The sequence below is a fragment of the Colobus angolensis genome, unplaced genomic scaffold, assembly GCF_000951035.1.
Source record: "Colobus angolensis palliatus isolate OR3802 unplaced genomic scaffold, Cang.pa_1.0 Scaffold212, whole genome shotgun sequence".
NCBI classification, from domain to species: Eukaryota; Metazoa; Chordata; class Mammalia; order Primates; family Cercopithecidae; genus Colobus; species Colobus angolensis.
Window position 1 is genome coordinate 3612365 of NW_012115289.1, and position 16521 is coordinate 3628885.

The 16521-nt window shown below is 38.7% G+C and overlaps 1 protein-coding gene across 1 annotated transcript in view; it reads right to left on the bottom strand.

Moving 5' to 3' along the window:
• Positions 1 to 211: 211 nt before the first annotated feature.
• Positions 212 to 16521, bottom strand: part of GPBP1 (GC-rich promoter binding protein 1) — an 86169-nt gene continuing 69859 nt past the window's right edge. Inside the window, exons 11-15 of the mRNA XM_011942916.1 lie at positions 14667 to 14834; positions 13197 to 13384; positions 2745 to 2846; position 2096; positions 212 to 1196 (exon numbers count right to left, since the gene is read on the bottom strand). Of these exons, the coding sequence (XP_011798306.1) occupies positions 1038 to 1196; position 2096; positions 2745 to 2846; positions 13197 to 13384; positions 14667 to 14834 (618 nt within the window). The 3' untranslated portion in view covers positions 212 to 1037. The remainder of the gene's footprint in view (positions 1197 to 2095; positions 2097 to 2744; positions 2847 to 13196; positions 13385 to 14666; positions 14835 to 16521) is intronic.

A 16521-nucleotide genomic window follows, 5' to 3' on the forward strand; every position in this document is an offset into this window, starting at 1 on the left:
TGAAAATAAAGTAGTTAACAGTCATTCATTTAATAAGCTTGTGTATTTGATAATGAAAAGGCTTAGCTTTCCTTTTCTCACCTCAGAGAGTAATCATCATCTTTAGTAAGGTATTACTTTTAAAAGTCTCACTTTAACAAGTGGATAAAGCATGTTTAGAGTATGTTTATGTTTAGAAACAATACCTTGAACACTACAGAAAACAACAATATTCTGAAAATCCAGTTTATTTTCCATGTTGTGGACAGATCCAGTCAGTGTGATCAGTTTTTCTGCGTGTGTAATAATTTATCAAAATAAGTTTTCCCACAAGACTCTTTTCCATCAACTCTGAAAACCCTGGTCTGACAACATACCCCAATAAAGCTTTTGAAAATCACCTCTTAAAATTTGGAAGAAAATGTGGCAAGTCTTTTCCTGTAACATTTACTGCACTACAAATGGCTAAAGAGCAATTTATGTTTTAAAAGGTGAATAGTACAACAGCTGAGTTCAGGAAATTGTTTTAGTGCACTTTGCTCCAGTTTTAGCCAACATGCTACATTTTCCTTTTTGGTTTTTTTGTTTGTTTTTTGGGGGGAGGAGAGGGGGACCGCACAAAGTGGACTTAAGGATTTCCATTGTACGAAAAAGATATGACTCTGCAAGCAAAACAGTGTAAGCTGCCTTTTTTCTTAAGACCTGGACATTTTAAGACAGAAGCTTTGCAAAACATTACACAATTTTTTATTATTAAATGAGAAAATCTCATTTGTTACATCGTCACATTGCTAGTCAGAGAAATGTTGCAGTGATGAAGAAAGTCAATGTTGGACCAACCCAAGTCCTCATTCCTACAACATTCATTTACAAAGAAATAATGTTCAACACAGCCCAACAAAACATTCTTGGTTTTCTTCGTATTGAAGTCCCCCAAAAAATCCTCTTCTAAATGGGGTATTTCACTACATAAATTATAGTTCTTCATTTTTACAATTCACCCCAAACTGTATGAGAGATGTATCACACTAAGATTTCTAAAGCTGTTAGGAAATCCTTCACACATCGTCGTCATCTGATGTGTCACTGCTACTTGTCTCTGTGTCATCATTCTCAGTTGTGGGTTTGAAAGTGCTGTTCTTCCAAGGTCCAAACTTGAAGTCACAGATCAGGCCGTTTTTCAAAATACCATTTTTTCTCAGACCATTCTTCTGTAACTAAAATGTTAAAGGCAAAATAAATTATCCCTCAAGAGTTACAAACCTACTGTAATAAATATAAGCATGAATATAATAAAATTGTATCCTATCCCCAAAACTCCACAAGTAATGATATGTCTGAAAAAATCCTGGATCCAGACAAAGTAGATGTGAGTAATAATTGTCACACTGATTAAGGTACTAAACTTTTCCACATTTTTACTGCCTCAAGTGACAACTGTGATAAATACCTCCAGGGACTTCCCAGAATATAATCAGAAACTATTAAGCTGTATCTGTTATTTTTATTATTCTAACCTAAATTAATACACACCCCCACAATCTGCTTTGTTCATAGCTTGTAAAGTAGAATGAGGTATATAAAGTTACAAGATCATCTCTTGCTTAACCAGAGATGAAGATACTAGAAAAAATATAGTTCTCTATTTCTGAAAATGAGAAATCATAACTAAAAGGTTAGTTGGTAATAAATAAGAATTGGGTCAAAAGATCATCAAAGAAAAAAGATAGCTGGCCCAAATTAGAAACAATTTAAAGACAGAAAATAAGCCCAGTGTAGCGGCACAAGCCAGTAGTCCCAGCTGCTCAGGAAGCTGAGACAAGAGTATTGCTTGAGCCCAGAAATTTGGGGATGTAGTGAACTGTAACTGGCTACTGCACTCCAGTCTGGATGACAGAGTGAGACCCCAACTCTTCAAATAAACAAATAATGGATTTGAAAAAAGCATCTCAACTTTCCGATTCTCTAACAAAAATTCCCTAATACTCTTTAAGAAAGGTAACTAACTAGGGAGACATTAAGCAAGATGTTTTAGAATATGAAATACTCCTGTGCAAGAAAAGGATAAAAAGTGAAGTTACTTAGGAAGCTACTAACACTCTTTACTTCTTATCACTCTTGCTCCTCTCCAAAAAAGTCAAAAAACCAAAACAAAACAAAAAAGGTCCGGAAAATGACTAATCATAGACATCACTTACACTAATTCCTAACTATTGCACACCCAATAGTTTAAAGAAGCCACTACTGCAGATTTCTACAAAGTCAATTCAACCAGGTGCAGTGGTTCCTGCCTGTAGTCCCAGTTACTCCAGAGGTGAAGGTTGGAGGACCACTTGGAACCCAGGAGTTCTAGAGGCCAGCTGGACAACACAGCAAAAGCCTGTCTCCCTCTCTCTCCTTTGTTTGTTTGTTTGTTTGTTTGTTTGTTTTGAGACGGAGTCTCGCTCTGTCGCCCAGGCTGGAGTGCAGTGGCCGGATCTCAGCTCACGGCAAGCTCCGCCTCCCGGGTTCCCACCATTCTCCTGCCTCAGCCTCCCGAGTAGCTGGGACTACAGACGCCCGCCACCTCGCCCGGCTAATTTTTTTGCATTTTCAGTAGAGACGGGGTTTCACCGTGTTAGCCAGGATGGTCTCGATCTCCTGACCTCGTGATCCGCCCGTCTCGGCCTCCCAAAGTGCTGGGATTACAGGCTTGAGCCACCGCGCCCGGCCAGATCAGGCCGTTTTTCAAAATACCATTTTTTCTCAGACCATTCTTCTGTAACTGTTCACTAATAACTTGGAATTCTCTCATTTCATCCTCAGTTAAGGGAGCACATGTTTCATCATTTTCACTGTCTTCCTGCCAGCCCATTTCCTTTAACAATCTGAAAAGGAGAGGAAAGGAAGTTTAATTTAAAGCTTACCCTGTGCAGGACAGTTTCATTTATATTAGGTATAAGAAAACATGATCTAGGATCCATTATACAAAGACCTCAAGACACATCAAAAGGATTTTTGAATATCTTTCTGAAAATGAATAAACAGGTAAGATTAATAAACTGATATTAAAATTAGAATGAACTCCTTGACTGCTTCATCTTTGGTGTCAAAGGCTCTTCAGGCTGGAAACTTTTAACAGACGAAGCAAATCTGCTAAATTCTTATACTAAAAGTAACAGCAATATCACTCCTCTTTTTCTTCAGTACCACCATATTTCTGACTACTCATTAGGTTTTCTACTTGGGCCATCATAAACACTGTAGCAATAGCTACAGAATTTGATTGGGAAATCTCCAAGCTTGTTTCTTATATGGCCACATATCTTGTATTGATACGAAAGGGTTTTTACAAAATGAAACCCCTAAGTACCTCTGTTACTCCTACAAGGAGTCTTCAAAAAGTTCATTAAAAAATGTATATCATGGAAAAACTATGCAAGAATTTCAAGAAAAAAAACTCTGCACCAAAATAAACTTGGGCTAACTTGTGATAACATGTTTCAACAGAATCTTGTTTAAGGCGCCACAAAGGGTAAGACATCAGTTTGGGAAAAGCTCCTATCAGATCAACATGAATTCTGCTAAAATTGAAGCAAAAACAAATACCAAATTTATGGTGAAACGTGGGTGTAAGAATAATGAAATCACTGATGCTTTACAAAAAGTTTATGGGGACAATACCCAATGGAAACCAGCAATTTCAAATAGATAACTCATTTTAAGAAGAGATGAGGTGATTCTGAAGATGAAGCCCTCACAGAAGCAGGCCATCCCCATCAATTGACAAGGAAAAAATTAATCCTGTTAGTGCCCTAACTGAAGAGGACTGATGATTAACAACAGAAACAGCCAACATCACAGACATCTCACTTGGTTCAGCTTACTTAATTCTGTATGAAAAATAAAGCTGAATAAACTTTCCACTCAATGTGTGCCCAGATCATCTGCAGACAAAAACAGAGCTTTCAATGGAAAGTTTAAACAAGTGGGATCAAGATTCTGAAGCATGTCTTCAAAGAAGTGCACATGGCTTTACCAGTATGATCCAGAAGACAAATCACAAAGTACTAGCTACCAAGAAGTGGAAGTGATCCGCTCAAAGCAAAAGAGGACCAGTCAAGAGCAAAGGTCACGGCAACAGTTGTTTGGAAGGGATAAAGAACAGTAACAACTGCTTATTATGAGTGTTTTGAGAAGGAAACCTAAAGCTTTAGCGGAAAAATGCCTGGGACAGCTTCACCAGAGAGTCCTTAAACACAATACTCCTGCTCATTCCTCTCATCAAACAAGGGCACTTTTGTAAAGTTTCAATGGGAAATCATTAGGCATCCACCTTTCAGTCCTGATTTGGCTCCTTCCGACTTCCTCATTTCCTAATCTTAAATTTTAGAGGGGGCCCATTTTTCTTCAGTAATTGTAAAAAAGACAGCACTGACACGGGCCCTCAGTTTTTCAGGGATGGTCTAAAATGACTGGTATCACTGCTTACAAAAGGGTCTTGAACTTGATGTAGTTATGTTGAAAAGCAGAGTTAACAGTTTTTATCATTTAATTACATTGTTCCACAAACTTTTAAGTCCCCTCTTATTTACACCTACTCATCTTTAACTTGCGCCTGCTACACATTAGCTGCTTATAGACTTTTAGACCTTTTTTCAAAGAGTCTCACAGAATATCTGAGACCTTGAATAAAACGTAATATGATGTCCACATTTTGCAGATGAACAATAAAGATCACATAAGTAAAGTAACTTGCTTACTTGATGGCAAAGACAAATAGAATTTTGGTTTTCTGTCTCCCAAATCAGTATGTATTGCACAGCACCTTGCTGCTTTTGAACAAAAACGTCACAGTCAGCATTAATCATTTCTTCTTTCATTCCTTTTAGCCACGACTTCTTCCAATGCACTGTCTTTACTCTTTACTTTGGATGGCCTCCTTTTGAAATAGCATTTCCACTCACTTTTACCATTCAATGTCACCTAATACAGAAGCTATTAAATCTAGACTAGCAAAACAATCTAACTGCTCTTTTGCTGGATCCAAACTTTTACCTGTTTTACTTTTAAAAACTGAATTGTAACTAAGCAATAATGCAGGTGGAAAAAACTATCAACATTATGAAAGAGAATATAACAGAAGGCAAGTATTTCTACTTCTCCACCAGAGGCTGTAGCTTTTAACTGTTCCTGAAATAGCTTTCAAAATAATCTAGCTGGGCGTGGTAGCTCATGCCTGTAATTCCAGCACTTTGAGAGACCGAGGTGGGAGGATCACTTGAGCCCAAGAGTAAGACCAGGCTGGGCAACAAAGTGAGACCCCATTTCTACAAAAAATAATAAGAAAAAATAAAAATCTGCGTTTCTCTTTCCCCCATAAACATACAAACATGTGCCACATAACTATATTTTGGTCAGATAACTGCACATATGATGCATAATCCCATGAGACTGTAATACCATTTTCTTACTGTATCTTTGTATATGTTTAGATATGCTTAGATATACAAATACATATCACTGTGTTATAATTACAAATACTGTACAATATTCAGTACAGTAATATGCTATACAGGTTTCTAGCCTAGAAATAAGAGTCCATACCATACAGCCTAGGTAGGTAGCAGGTTATACCACCTAGTTTGTATAAGTACACTCTATGAGTTTCACGCCATGACAAAAATCACCTAACGACACATTTCTCAGAATATATCCTTGTCATTAAGCAAAGCACGACTGACTGTATTACTGTAACCCTCATCTGTACTTTGCTTTTTCATTTAAATTATTCCTTCCCACTCTCCTTCAAACTATTGCCACATCATCCTGATATCTGTTTCACAATTACCATCTCTGATAAATATTTTCGGTGGTTTCTCACTTTCTAAAGAACAAACTCCTTAACTGTGCTTGTGTCATAGCCACAAATTCAAATTCCTCAGTAGAGGAAATCTAGGATTAGAAGTTAGAAGACCTGGGTCACAGTTCCTACTTTATCACAAACCAAGTATAAGACATCTCTAAAGTCCTGCCTTTTCAATATGATCGTTAACTTCAGTGAGTAAATTTCCCATTCCTGTCAAAATATTCCACTGAACACCCTTAAAACAAACTAGGTATATACACCTTTCTAACCATGTCTTTACATCCCTTCTTTTTCCAAACTACTATCTAGCACACTTGCCCTTATTTATGTCTAACGCTTTCAAGATTTAATTTAGGTCCCAATTAAAACTTCCTGACTAGGGCCAGGCGTGATGGTTCATGCCTGTAATCCCACCAATTCAAGAGGCCAGCTAGGAGTTCAAGACCAGCCTGGGATATAGTAAGACCATGTCTCTAAAAAATAAATTTTTATACAAATAACTATTTTAAAAAGGAAAGGAAAGGAAAGGAAAAAGAAACCTTTGACTGGTACTCAAGTTATAATGATCTCTATCCCCAAACCCTCTGAATTTCTTTGGCATTTACTTCCACTAATTCATTTGGTGCTTGCTTAAACAAGTTGACAACTGTATCCCTTTGATGTTGAGGCTACCCTCAATACTCTGATAAAGTTGCTAAAACTTGACAATAAAACTAAGAATGATCTACGTGCCTGAGTATTTAATATTTCTTATTTTAATATTTGAAAAGTATTATTTAAAAACCTACCACAGGCCAGGCGCAGTGGCTCACACCTGTAATCCCAGCACTTTGGGAGGCCAAGGCAGTGGATCACCTGAGTCAGGAGTTCGAGACCAGCCTGGCCAACATGGTGAAACCCCGTCTCTACTAAAAAAACAAAAAATTAGCCCGGCGTTGTAGCGGGTGCCTGTAATCCCAGCTATTCTGGGAGGCCGAGGCAGGAGAATCACTTGAACCCGGGAGGTGGAGGCTGCAGTGAGCAGAGGTCACGCCACTGTACTCCAGCCTGTGTGACAAGAGTGAAACTCCATCTCAAAAAAAAAAAACACACATACAAAACTATAACTGTCCCATGATTATTAAATTCAACTAATATGAGTATTTACATGTATAAAACTTAAGAAGTCACAAAGTTTACAGAAAATATGAAGCAATGGAAAAGAAGTATCATTCCACTTTGACAGGAAAAAATAACCCTAAAATCTGAAAGAAGCCATTAACTCTCTTAGCTTAGAATGGGCAAAAAGGTATTGATATATGTCTTTGAAAAATTTACAAACACATATTCTACTTAAACAGTCAAGAAAACTGAAGCTAAGAAATTTAAATAAAAACAGTTCCATATCAACTAGCACCTTTACTCTTCTTCCCTTTTCTGTCTTAGGATCTTTTTCGGCATGTGCGACATTTCTATAAAACTATCCCTCCATTCCAACTAGCTGCTACCAAATCTGGTATCTTGAATCCACAATTTTATCATATTCTTTGCAAATAACAAAATGTTCTTATTGTTTGCCCCCTTCACCTTCATGTCCACACTAGAAAATGGTATTCCTATGCAAAACTAATTCTTTTTATAGTTTAAACTACATGGTTTAGGGGAAAAAAACTTGGTTAAAACTTTTACAGTAACCTAAATATAAAAGTATTCATTGTTTTAAAAAGACAAAAACAATGTAATCTATAAAGTCTCAAAAAAAAAATTAAAACATATATACTAATCATTCAAGTAGTAATCATCCAATCATTCACTGATACGATCTTTTCATGCAGTATGGGGTTTTTTCTTTCCCTCCCTCTACAGCTTACTCCAATTTAGGATGTTTTTGTCTTTTTTATTTTTTATTTTTTGAGATGGAGTCTTGCTCTGTCATCCAGGCTAGAGTGCAGTGGTACGATCTCAACTCACTGCCACCTCACCTCCTGGGTTCCAGAGATTCTTGTGCTTCAGCCTCCTCAGCAGTTGAGAATACAGGCACACGCCACAATGCCTGGCTAATTTTTGTATTTTTAGTAGAGATGAGGTTTCGCCATGTTGGCCAGGCTAGTCTCAAACTCCTGGCCTCAAGTGACCCACCTGCCTCAGTCTCCCAAAGTGCTGGGATTATAGGCGTGAGTCCCTGTCCCTGGCCAAATGTTTTCATCTTGATTTGCCTTAGTTTCTAAATCTCATCCTCTCCATTTTCTCCTGTCACAGAGAACCAAATTCTGTCAAGTTATGAAACGAAAGTCTCTCTTCCGTAAGTCTTCCTAAATGGAACAAGAAGCCACCAAAATGCTTCCTGCACTAAGTATCTGCTCTGCAGATTAAAAAATAAAATAGTTAAAACATTCAATATGTCTATTAGGGGTTATGAGAAATACTTTCTAAAGGTATGGGCCAACTTTTTTTTTTTTTTTTGCTACTAAAGTACTGAAGGGAAATCGGAAGACAAGATATTAGGTGACAACTTTCTCACTATGGCCTTAATGAATAGATTCTGAGAGTTAAAAAATATTTTTATCTGTATTCTTTTACTGCCTATGCTCTATCTCCTTAAGAGGTAACTCATCTTTTACAATCATTAGAATATCTGATATGTTTGTGTCATTATTCTCCTTTCTACACACAGGCCTTTTCCTTTTCTACCAATTGCGTGACTAGAAATATTTCAATCATTATTGGTGAGAGTGTAAATTACCAGAATGTTTTGGGATAACATGGCAGTAGCTGATTATTTTAAATATGTATGCCATCTGACCAATCAAATTCACTCCTAGTAATCTGTTACCTACACATTTATACAAATATTTAAGAATATAAATACAAGGATGCTGATAACAGCATTATTTGGAATAAGGGGGGGAAGAGGAAAGAAAAGAGAGGAGGGAGGAGAGGAAAAGGTAGAGAAAGGGAAAGAGAAGGGGAGACAAAAGAGAGTGGGGATGTGAACACACATAAATCTGGATCACAGGAAAATAGTTTCACAATTTATATCCATACTATAGAATAGTGGCTTCAAATGGCAGAAGGGGAAAACAAGGTGATTCATTAGAATGATAGAAAAAAATCCTGAAATATCTATTTATATTTATCTTTTTTAAAAAGAATTCATGTTTCCTAAATTTTTTCTATATTTGACATTTCAGCCAACACTCAAGCCTATCGGTCACAAGTCGTAAACCGTATAGTGTGAAATTCCACAATTTGGGAGGCAATAAAAAGAGTGTGGTGACTTATTCATCCATTCACATTAAACGTACAATAAATTATATTTTGTCTAAACAAGTGAATTTAAAGATATTATCTGGCTAAGTTAGTTATAAATTAATCTAGCTAAATTAATTCTCAAATGCAATTATCAGCCCAATAAATTATTTTAGAAGAAAGTTAGGTACAAATACAAAAATTACTGGGTTTTTTTGTGTGTGGTTTTTTTTTTTTTGACAGTCTCGCTCTGTCGCCCAGGCTGGAGTGCAGTGGCACGATCTTGGCTCACTACAACCTCTGCCTCCTGGACTCAAGTGATTCTCACGCCTCAGCCATCCGAATAGCTGGGATTACAGGCAGGCACCACCATGCCCAGCTAATTTTTGTATTTTCAGTAGAGACAAGGTTTCACCATGTTGGCCAAGCTGGTCTTCCATTCCAGACCTCAAGTGACCCACTCACCTTGGCCTTCCAGAATGCTGGGATTACAGGCATGAGCCACCATGCCCAGCCTACAAAATTAAATGCCTACACATTCACATACAATAGTTACAGCCACATTTAAGAAGCGAAACAGAACATGATTTGGAGCAGGGAAACAAAAATAATCACGAAGATAAAATAACAATATATGATTAAAGCCAGAAAGATAAAGATTTATTCTGAAGGAGCAATCTAAGGGAAAAAAAGTGGGAGGCGTCGGGCAAGGCTGGGCATGGTGGCTGTAATCCCAGCACTTCGGGAGGCCAAGGCAGGAGGATCGCTTGAGCCCAAGAGTTTGAGACCAGCCTGAGCAACACGGCAAAACCCCATCTCTACAAAAAAATACAAAAGTTAGCCAGGCACGGTGGTATGCACCCATAGCTGAGGCAGGAGCATCACCGGAGTGGTATCAGTGAACCGTCACTGTGCCACTACACTCCAGGCTGGACAACAGAATAAGATCCTGCCTCAAAAAAAGAAAGAAAAGAACAAAAGACAATCCGGCCAGGTGTGGTGGCTCACAGCTCTATTCCCAGCACTCTGGGAGGCCAAGGCAGGAGTATCACTTGAGTCCAGGACTTTAAGAAAAGCCTGGGAAACACACTGACATAGTGAGAGCTCATCTCTATGTTTTTCTTCTTTTAAGGGGGCGGGTATAACCTTTGGCAGGAGAAATATAAACTAAACTATTAAACATCTGGGCTGGGCGCGGTGGCTCAAGCCTGTAATCCCAGCACTTCGGGAGGTCGAGACGGGCGGATCACAAGGTCAGGAGATCGAGACCATCCTGGCTAACATGGTGAAACCCCGTCTCTACTAAAAAATACAAAAAACTAGCTGGGCGAGGTGGCGGGCGCCTGTAGTCCCAGCTACTCGGGAGGCTGACGCAGGAGAATGGCGTAAACCCGGGAGGCAGAGCTTGCAGTGAGCTGAGATCCGGCCACTGCACTCCAGCCTGGGAGACAGAGCGAGACTCCGTCTCAAAAATAAAAATAAAAAAAAATCTGAAAAAATTAGAAATAAAAAAATTAAAGTATTCCTCAAAATAAGTACAGATTTACAAAACAGATAGAAAAATACTGCAATATTTACTTCACTCACTCATTTGACAAATTCAAGCAAAGTAATGTGCCAAGCACCATTCTAGGTGCTAGATACAATAGTGAACAAAATGGACAAAATGTTTGGCCTCATGTAGCTTATGTTCTTAATTGAAATACAAGTTGAAATTATAAATAAATTCTACAAAAGTTATTCAAGAGGAGATATAACCCGGTGTTCCACTGTCTTAGAATTAAATGAGGTTCTAGAAGAAACTGGGAAAAAGTAAAGTCAATCAACTGGGCTGTTAATAAATGTAACTTAGCCCCAAGCTTGTCTTACAAGGTATTTTTAAGTTTAAAAAAAAAAAAAAAAATCAGTTTATACAAAGCAATTACAGAATAATAATATGATCATCTAAGGGTATAAACTATTAACTTTCTTTGCTTTCGTAGTTTTTAAATCCTTTAGTTATGCTGAACCATGTGGTTATTTAAGGAATATAGTAAGGGTGTGTCATTTCTGCAAAAACGCCTGCTTTTAACTACAAAAAACAAAAGTAAATTCTAGATATAAAGACTCTTCAATTCTAAGACTAAACCACTTAAGAGGTTACTATTTTTTAAAATGCTTAAGACTATACTGATGGAAGCAAAAAGTGCTGTTAAAAGTTTACAACAGGCTCGGAGCAGTGGCTCATACCTGTAATCCTAACACTTTGGGAGGCTGAGGCAGGTGGATCACTTGAGGTTAGGAATTCGAGACCAGCCTGGCCAACATGGTGAAACCCCATTTCCACTGTGGTGGCATGTGCCTGTATTCTCAACTACTGAGGAGGCTGAAGCACAAGAATCTCTGGAACCCAGGAGGTGAGGTGGCAGTGAGCCAAGATCACGCCACTGCACTCCAGCCTGGGCGACAAAGCGAGGCCTGTCCCAAAAAAAAAAAAGTTTACAATAAAAACTAAATTACAGGCTGGGCACTGTGGCTCACGCCTGTACTCTTAGTACTTTGGGAGGGCGAGGCAGGAGAATCACTTCAGCTCAGGAGTTTGAGACTAGCCTATGCAACATAGTAAACCTTCATCTCTACAAAAACTACAAAAATTAGCTGGGTATGGTGGTGCACACCTGTGGTCCCAGCTACTTGGTAGGCTGAAGTAGGGGGATCACTTGAGCCTGGGAGACAGAGGTTACAGTGAGCTAATATCGCACCACTGCACACTAGCCTGGGTGACAGTGTGAGACACTGTCTCAAAAAAATAAATCACATATTGGGACAATTCGCTATCCATGTGGGAAAGGATGAATCTGGACTCCTACCTCACATCATCCAGAAAACCTGCATAAACCACGAGAGGAAAAAAATGAACTAGACTTCATCAAAATTAAAACTTTCTGCCCTTAAATAGGTACCACTGATGCCGTGCGTGGTGGTGCAAGCCTGTAATCCCAGCTACTCAGTAGGATCACTTGAGACCAGTCTGGGCAACACAGAAAGACCTCATCTCAAAAGGTGCCTGTGGGGTGGGGGTGGGGGCAGGGCAGAGGTGGGTGGGAGGTGGCTGTATACTGAGAGAATGGAAAAACTCACAGGAGAAATTATCTGCCAATCATATACAAGAGACTTATACACAAATATGTATGAAGAACTCTTACAACTTAGTAAGAAAATGTAATTTTTAAATGAGCAAAGTATTTATACAGTTATTTCTCTCCAAAGAGGATAAATGGCCAATAAGCACATAAAAAGATACTCAACACTATTAGTCATTAGGGAAATCATACTTCACACCCACTAGAATGACTTAATCAAAGAGAGAAGGTACCAAGTGTTGGTAAGAAATTGTACCACAAAAAGAAATCATACTTCAAACACACCAGAATGACTGTAATCAAAGACAGATGGTACCAAGTTTTGGTAAGAATGTGGAGAAACTAGAACCTTCTATATTGCTAATGAGGAAGTAAAATGACATAGTCATTTTGGAAAATAGTTTGACAGTTTCTAAAAATGTGAAACATAGAGCTATCATATGTCCCAGCAATTCAACTCCTAGGTATCTACCCAACAGAAATAAAAACATATCCACACAATAATCTTACATATGAATGTTCACAGCAGCATTATCCAAAACAAGTCAAAAAGTAGACTGGACTAGAGCCTACTGTTTAAAAAAAAAAAGGTAGAAACAACTAATATTCATCAACTGATGAACAAAAAAGCAGTATAGTCATATAGTGTACTATTCAGCACTAAAAAAGGAATAAAGTACTGACATGATTACAATGCAAATAAACCTTGAAAATATTATACTTAGTGAAAGAAGTTAGACATCAAAAATCACATACTATATTATTCCACTTATATAAAATACCTACACAAGGCAAATCTATAGAAAGAATAGTAGCTGCCTAGGACAGAGTGCAAATGAAAAGTAAATGCAAATGAACAAAGGGCTACTTTGAATATATTAAAAATCATCTGTATATCATAATGGGTGAAATTTATGGCATTAGTTGTATCTCAAACCTGTTAAATCACATAAAAACTCTACAGTATTGAAATCTTGAATACAGAAAATGCTGAGGAAAAAGTATAAACAAATACTAGCCTGTGTTCTGCCTCAAGTGAACTTGAAAGAACATCAGTTTGTGGGAAGGTTGAAGACCGAATGATCTGCTGGGAAATCACCGAGGCATTGCCATTCTCTTGAGGAATCTCATTTTCATCGAAGTTTCGGTTTATATCCCTTTCTTGGTGAGTACTATTGCTGTTATGTAAATTAAATGAGTCGTCATCCTGATTTTCAGAGAGTTAAAAAAAAAAAAAAAAGATTGAGTTCTAAAGAATACAGTTATTAAAAACTTTTAATAGATCCTAACTAAGCTTCCACTGAAAATACATCAATGTGGCCGGGCGCAGTGGCTCACCCCTGTAATCCCAGCACTTTGGAAGGCCAAGGCAGGCGGATCATCTAAGGTCAGGAGTTCCAGACCAGCCTAGCCAAAATGGTGAAACCCTGTCTCTACTAAAAATACAAAAAAAATTAGCTGGGCGTGGTGATACACGCCTGTAGTCCCAGCTGCTTGGAAGGCTGTGGCAGGAGGATCGCTTGAACCTAGGAGGCTAAGGTTGCAGTGAGCCGAGATCATGCCATTGTACTCCAGACAAGAGCAAAACTCTATCTCAAAAAAAAACCAACAACCATAAATGTAATGCTTATTAAATTAGGAAAGAAAAATTAAGCCAGGATGGATATCCAAAGCTTTCTTACCCTAAGTATTCCTATCTATACAACAAAGGTAAAACTAAAAGCATGAAGTCAGGCAAGATGGGAGAAGCACAAGAAAGCAGATATAAACAAGAAAGCTTTTTAAATGTATTTTTCCACAGGAACTACAGAATGAAGTTAAGTCTACTTTAGAAATGAAGTCATGGCCGGGCACAGTAGCTCACGCCTGTAATCCCAACACTTTGGGAGGCCAAGGCAGGCGGATCACCTGAACTCAGGAGTTCAAGACCAGTCTGGCCAACATGGTGAAACCGCATCTCTACAAAAAATGAAAAAATTAGCCAGACGTACAAAAAATACAAAAATTAGCCAGGTGTGTGGCACACACCTATAGTCCAGCTACTAGGAAGGCTGAGGAACAAGAATCGCTTGAACCTGGGAAATGGAGGTTGCAGTAGCCCAAGATGATGCCATGGCACTCCAGCTTGGGTGACAGAGACTTCATCTCAAACAAAGGGAGGAGGGAGGAGGGATGGGGGAAGGAGAGAAGAGGAGGGGGAAGAGAAGGAGAGAAGAGGAGGGGGAAGAGAAGGAGAGAAGAGGAGGGGGAAGAGAAGGAGAGAAGAGGAGGGGGAAGAGGAGGAGAGAAGAGGAGGGAGAAGAGGAGGGAGAAGAGGAGGGGGAAGAGGAGGAGGAAGGGGCAGGGAGAGGGGAGAAGTTATTATTTATGCACATGGCTTTCCAAGTTACTTTCCAAGGAGATGATTCAAATGTATTCCAAGGTCCTAATACATGCTCAAATATTTCAATGACAGATCAATGTCAAATTAAGTATTGCTATTCAATTACCTTCTCTGAGCCAGCACGGCTTTCATCTTCATGTTCCTCTTCTACTCTGTCTCTTTTCAATGCTTTCAAAAATTCACTCTTCTTATCAGTGCGCATTCGTGTCAGTTTGGTTAGACGAGGCTGCTGATTAAGTTTGTCAACAGGAGAAGAGGAATTTGAGCGATTACACTAGGAGGAAATTCAGAAATACTGATAAATACGTAGCCAAGGAATCAATGTCAACATAAAATTCATTACTACCACAGCTTCCTATTTTACCTTTATTCACAGAAAACAAAATTGATTATAATGTCTATGTTAAAGTCTAGTTCTCTCTATCCCTGTATTTTCTCCTATTCAATGAGTCAACAAAAGATTTTTCTTGTCCCACAAACAATGAAGGTCTAATAATACTCAGAACTATGATTCTAAATTAGGCGTCTAAATATTATTTTATAAATGCATCCTAGAATTGTTTAAATTTTTCTATAATACACAGAAGAGCAGCTTTTCAAACCGTGTTACACAGAGCTCTACAGTTCAGTAACAGCTCCAGTAAGATCTATTTTATAATTATTTATACACATATGTAAGGTTTATCAGAGTGAATTTCACCTGGGAAAATGTTTGAAAGACAGCAGGGAGAGGAGGAGAAAGAATCCTTCCGTTTTTGGTTCTTTAGTGTTTTGACAGTGGAACACAAAACAGAATGTTAAAACTCTGTGTCATATGGATTATCAGTCACGGAAACAAACCATAATAATGCTTACGTGTTGGCATTAATGTTTGTATAGCTAATCTCAGCAGAATTAACTAGCTAGGAATGCTAGTCCTTCCCTCAAAGCTCAAAAATTCTGTGTCTGAGATCATAAATAATAGTATATGAGGGGTTCCAATACAGTACACAAAGCAGTTTCAGGTATAATAATATAAGTGTTATGGGTGTCCTTTGACACTAGAAGAGAACTCCCTGTTCTGGGAGTTTCAAAACCTCGATCAAATGAGAAAGAAATACCTGAACTACCAGGTACTCACAGTCAGTACACTAACAATACATACCTTTCTCTCTTGTTCCTCCTTTCGCCCCACTCAGTATTAACAGTAATAAAATGTCCATCATCCCCAAAAGAAGACATTATACAATACAAATCCTCATTATGAGTTAAGTTCAATCCTATAACATAACTATCACAAGTATCAAATACTGCAATTTTCATAATTATTTTCTTAAAAATTACTCTTGGTCCAGGTGTGGTGGCTCATGCCTGTAATCCCAGGAACTGTGGGAAGCTGAGGAGAGAGCATCACTTGATGCCAGGAGTTTGAGACCAGCCTGGGCAACATAACGAGATCCTCACCTCTACAAAAAGTAAAAAATTAGCTGGCCCGGTGGCAAGCACCTGTAGCTGTAGTCCTAGACAATCAGGAGACTAAGATGGGAGGATTGCTTGAGCCCAGGAGGTCAAGGCTGCAGTGAGCCACAAATGAGTCACTGTACTCCAGCCTGAGCAACAGAGACCCTGTCCCTCCCACCACCCCCCAAAATATTCTTCTTTGCTTTTTGGGATGTTTGGAATTCCCCGCCTCTCCATCTCCAACCTGCCACCACCACTTTTGAGACAGGGTCACTCTGTTGCCCAGGCTTGAGTGCACTGGCACAATCACAGCTTGCTGCAGCATTGATATTCCCAGGCCCGGGTGTTGCTCCCACCTTAGCCTCCCAAGATCTGGGATCACAGGCACATACCACCATGCCCAGCTATTTTTTTTTTTTTTTTTAAGTAGAGACAGGGTTTCACCATACTGTCCAGGCTGGTCTGAAATTCCTGGGCTCAAGTGATCCTCCTGTCCCACTTCCCAAAGTATTGGGATTACA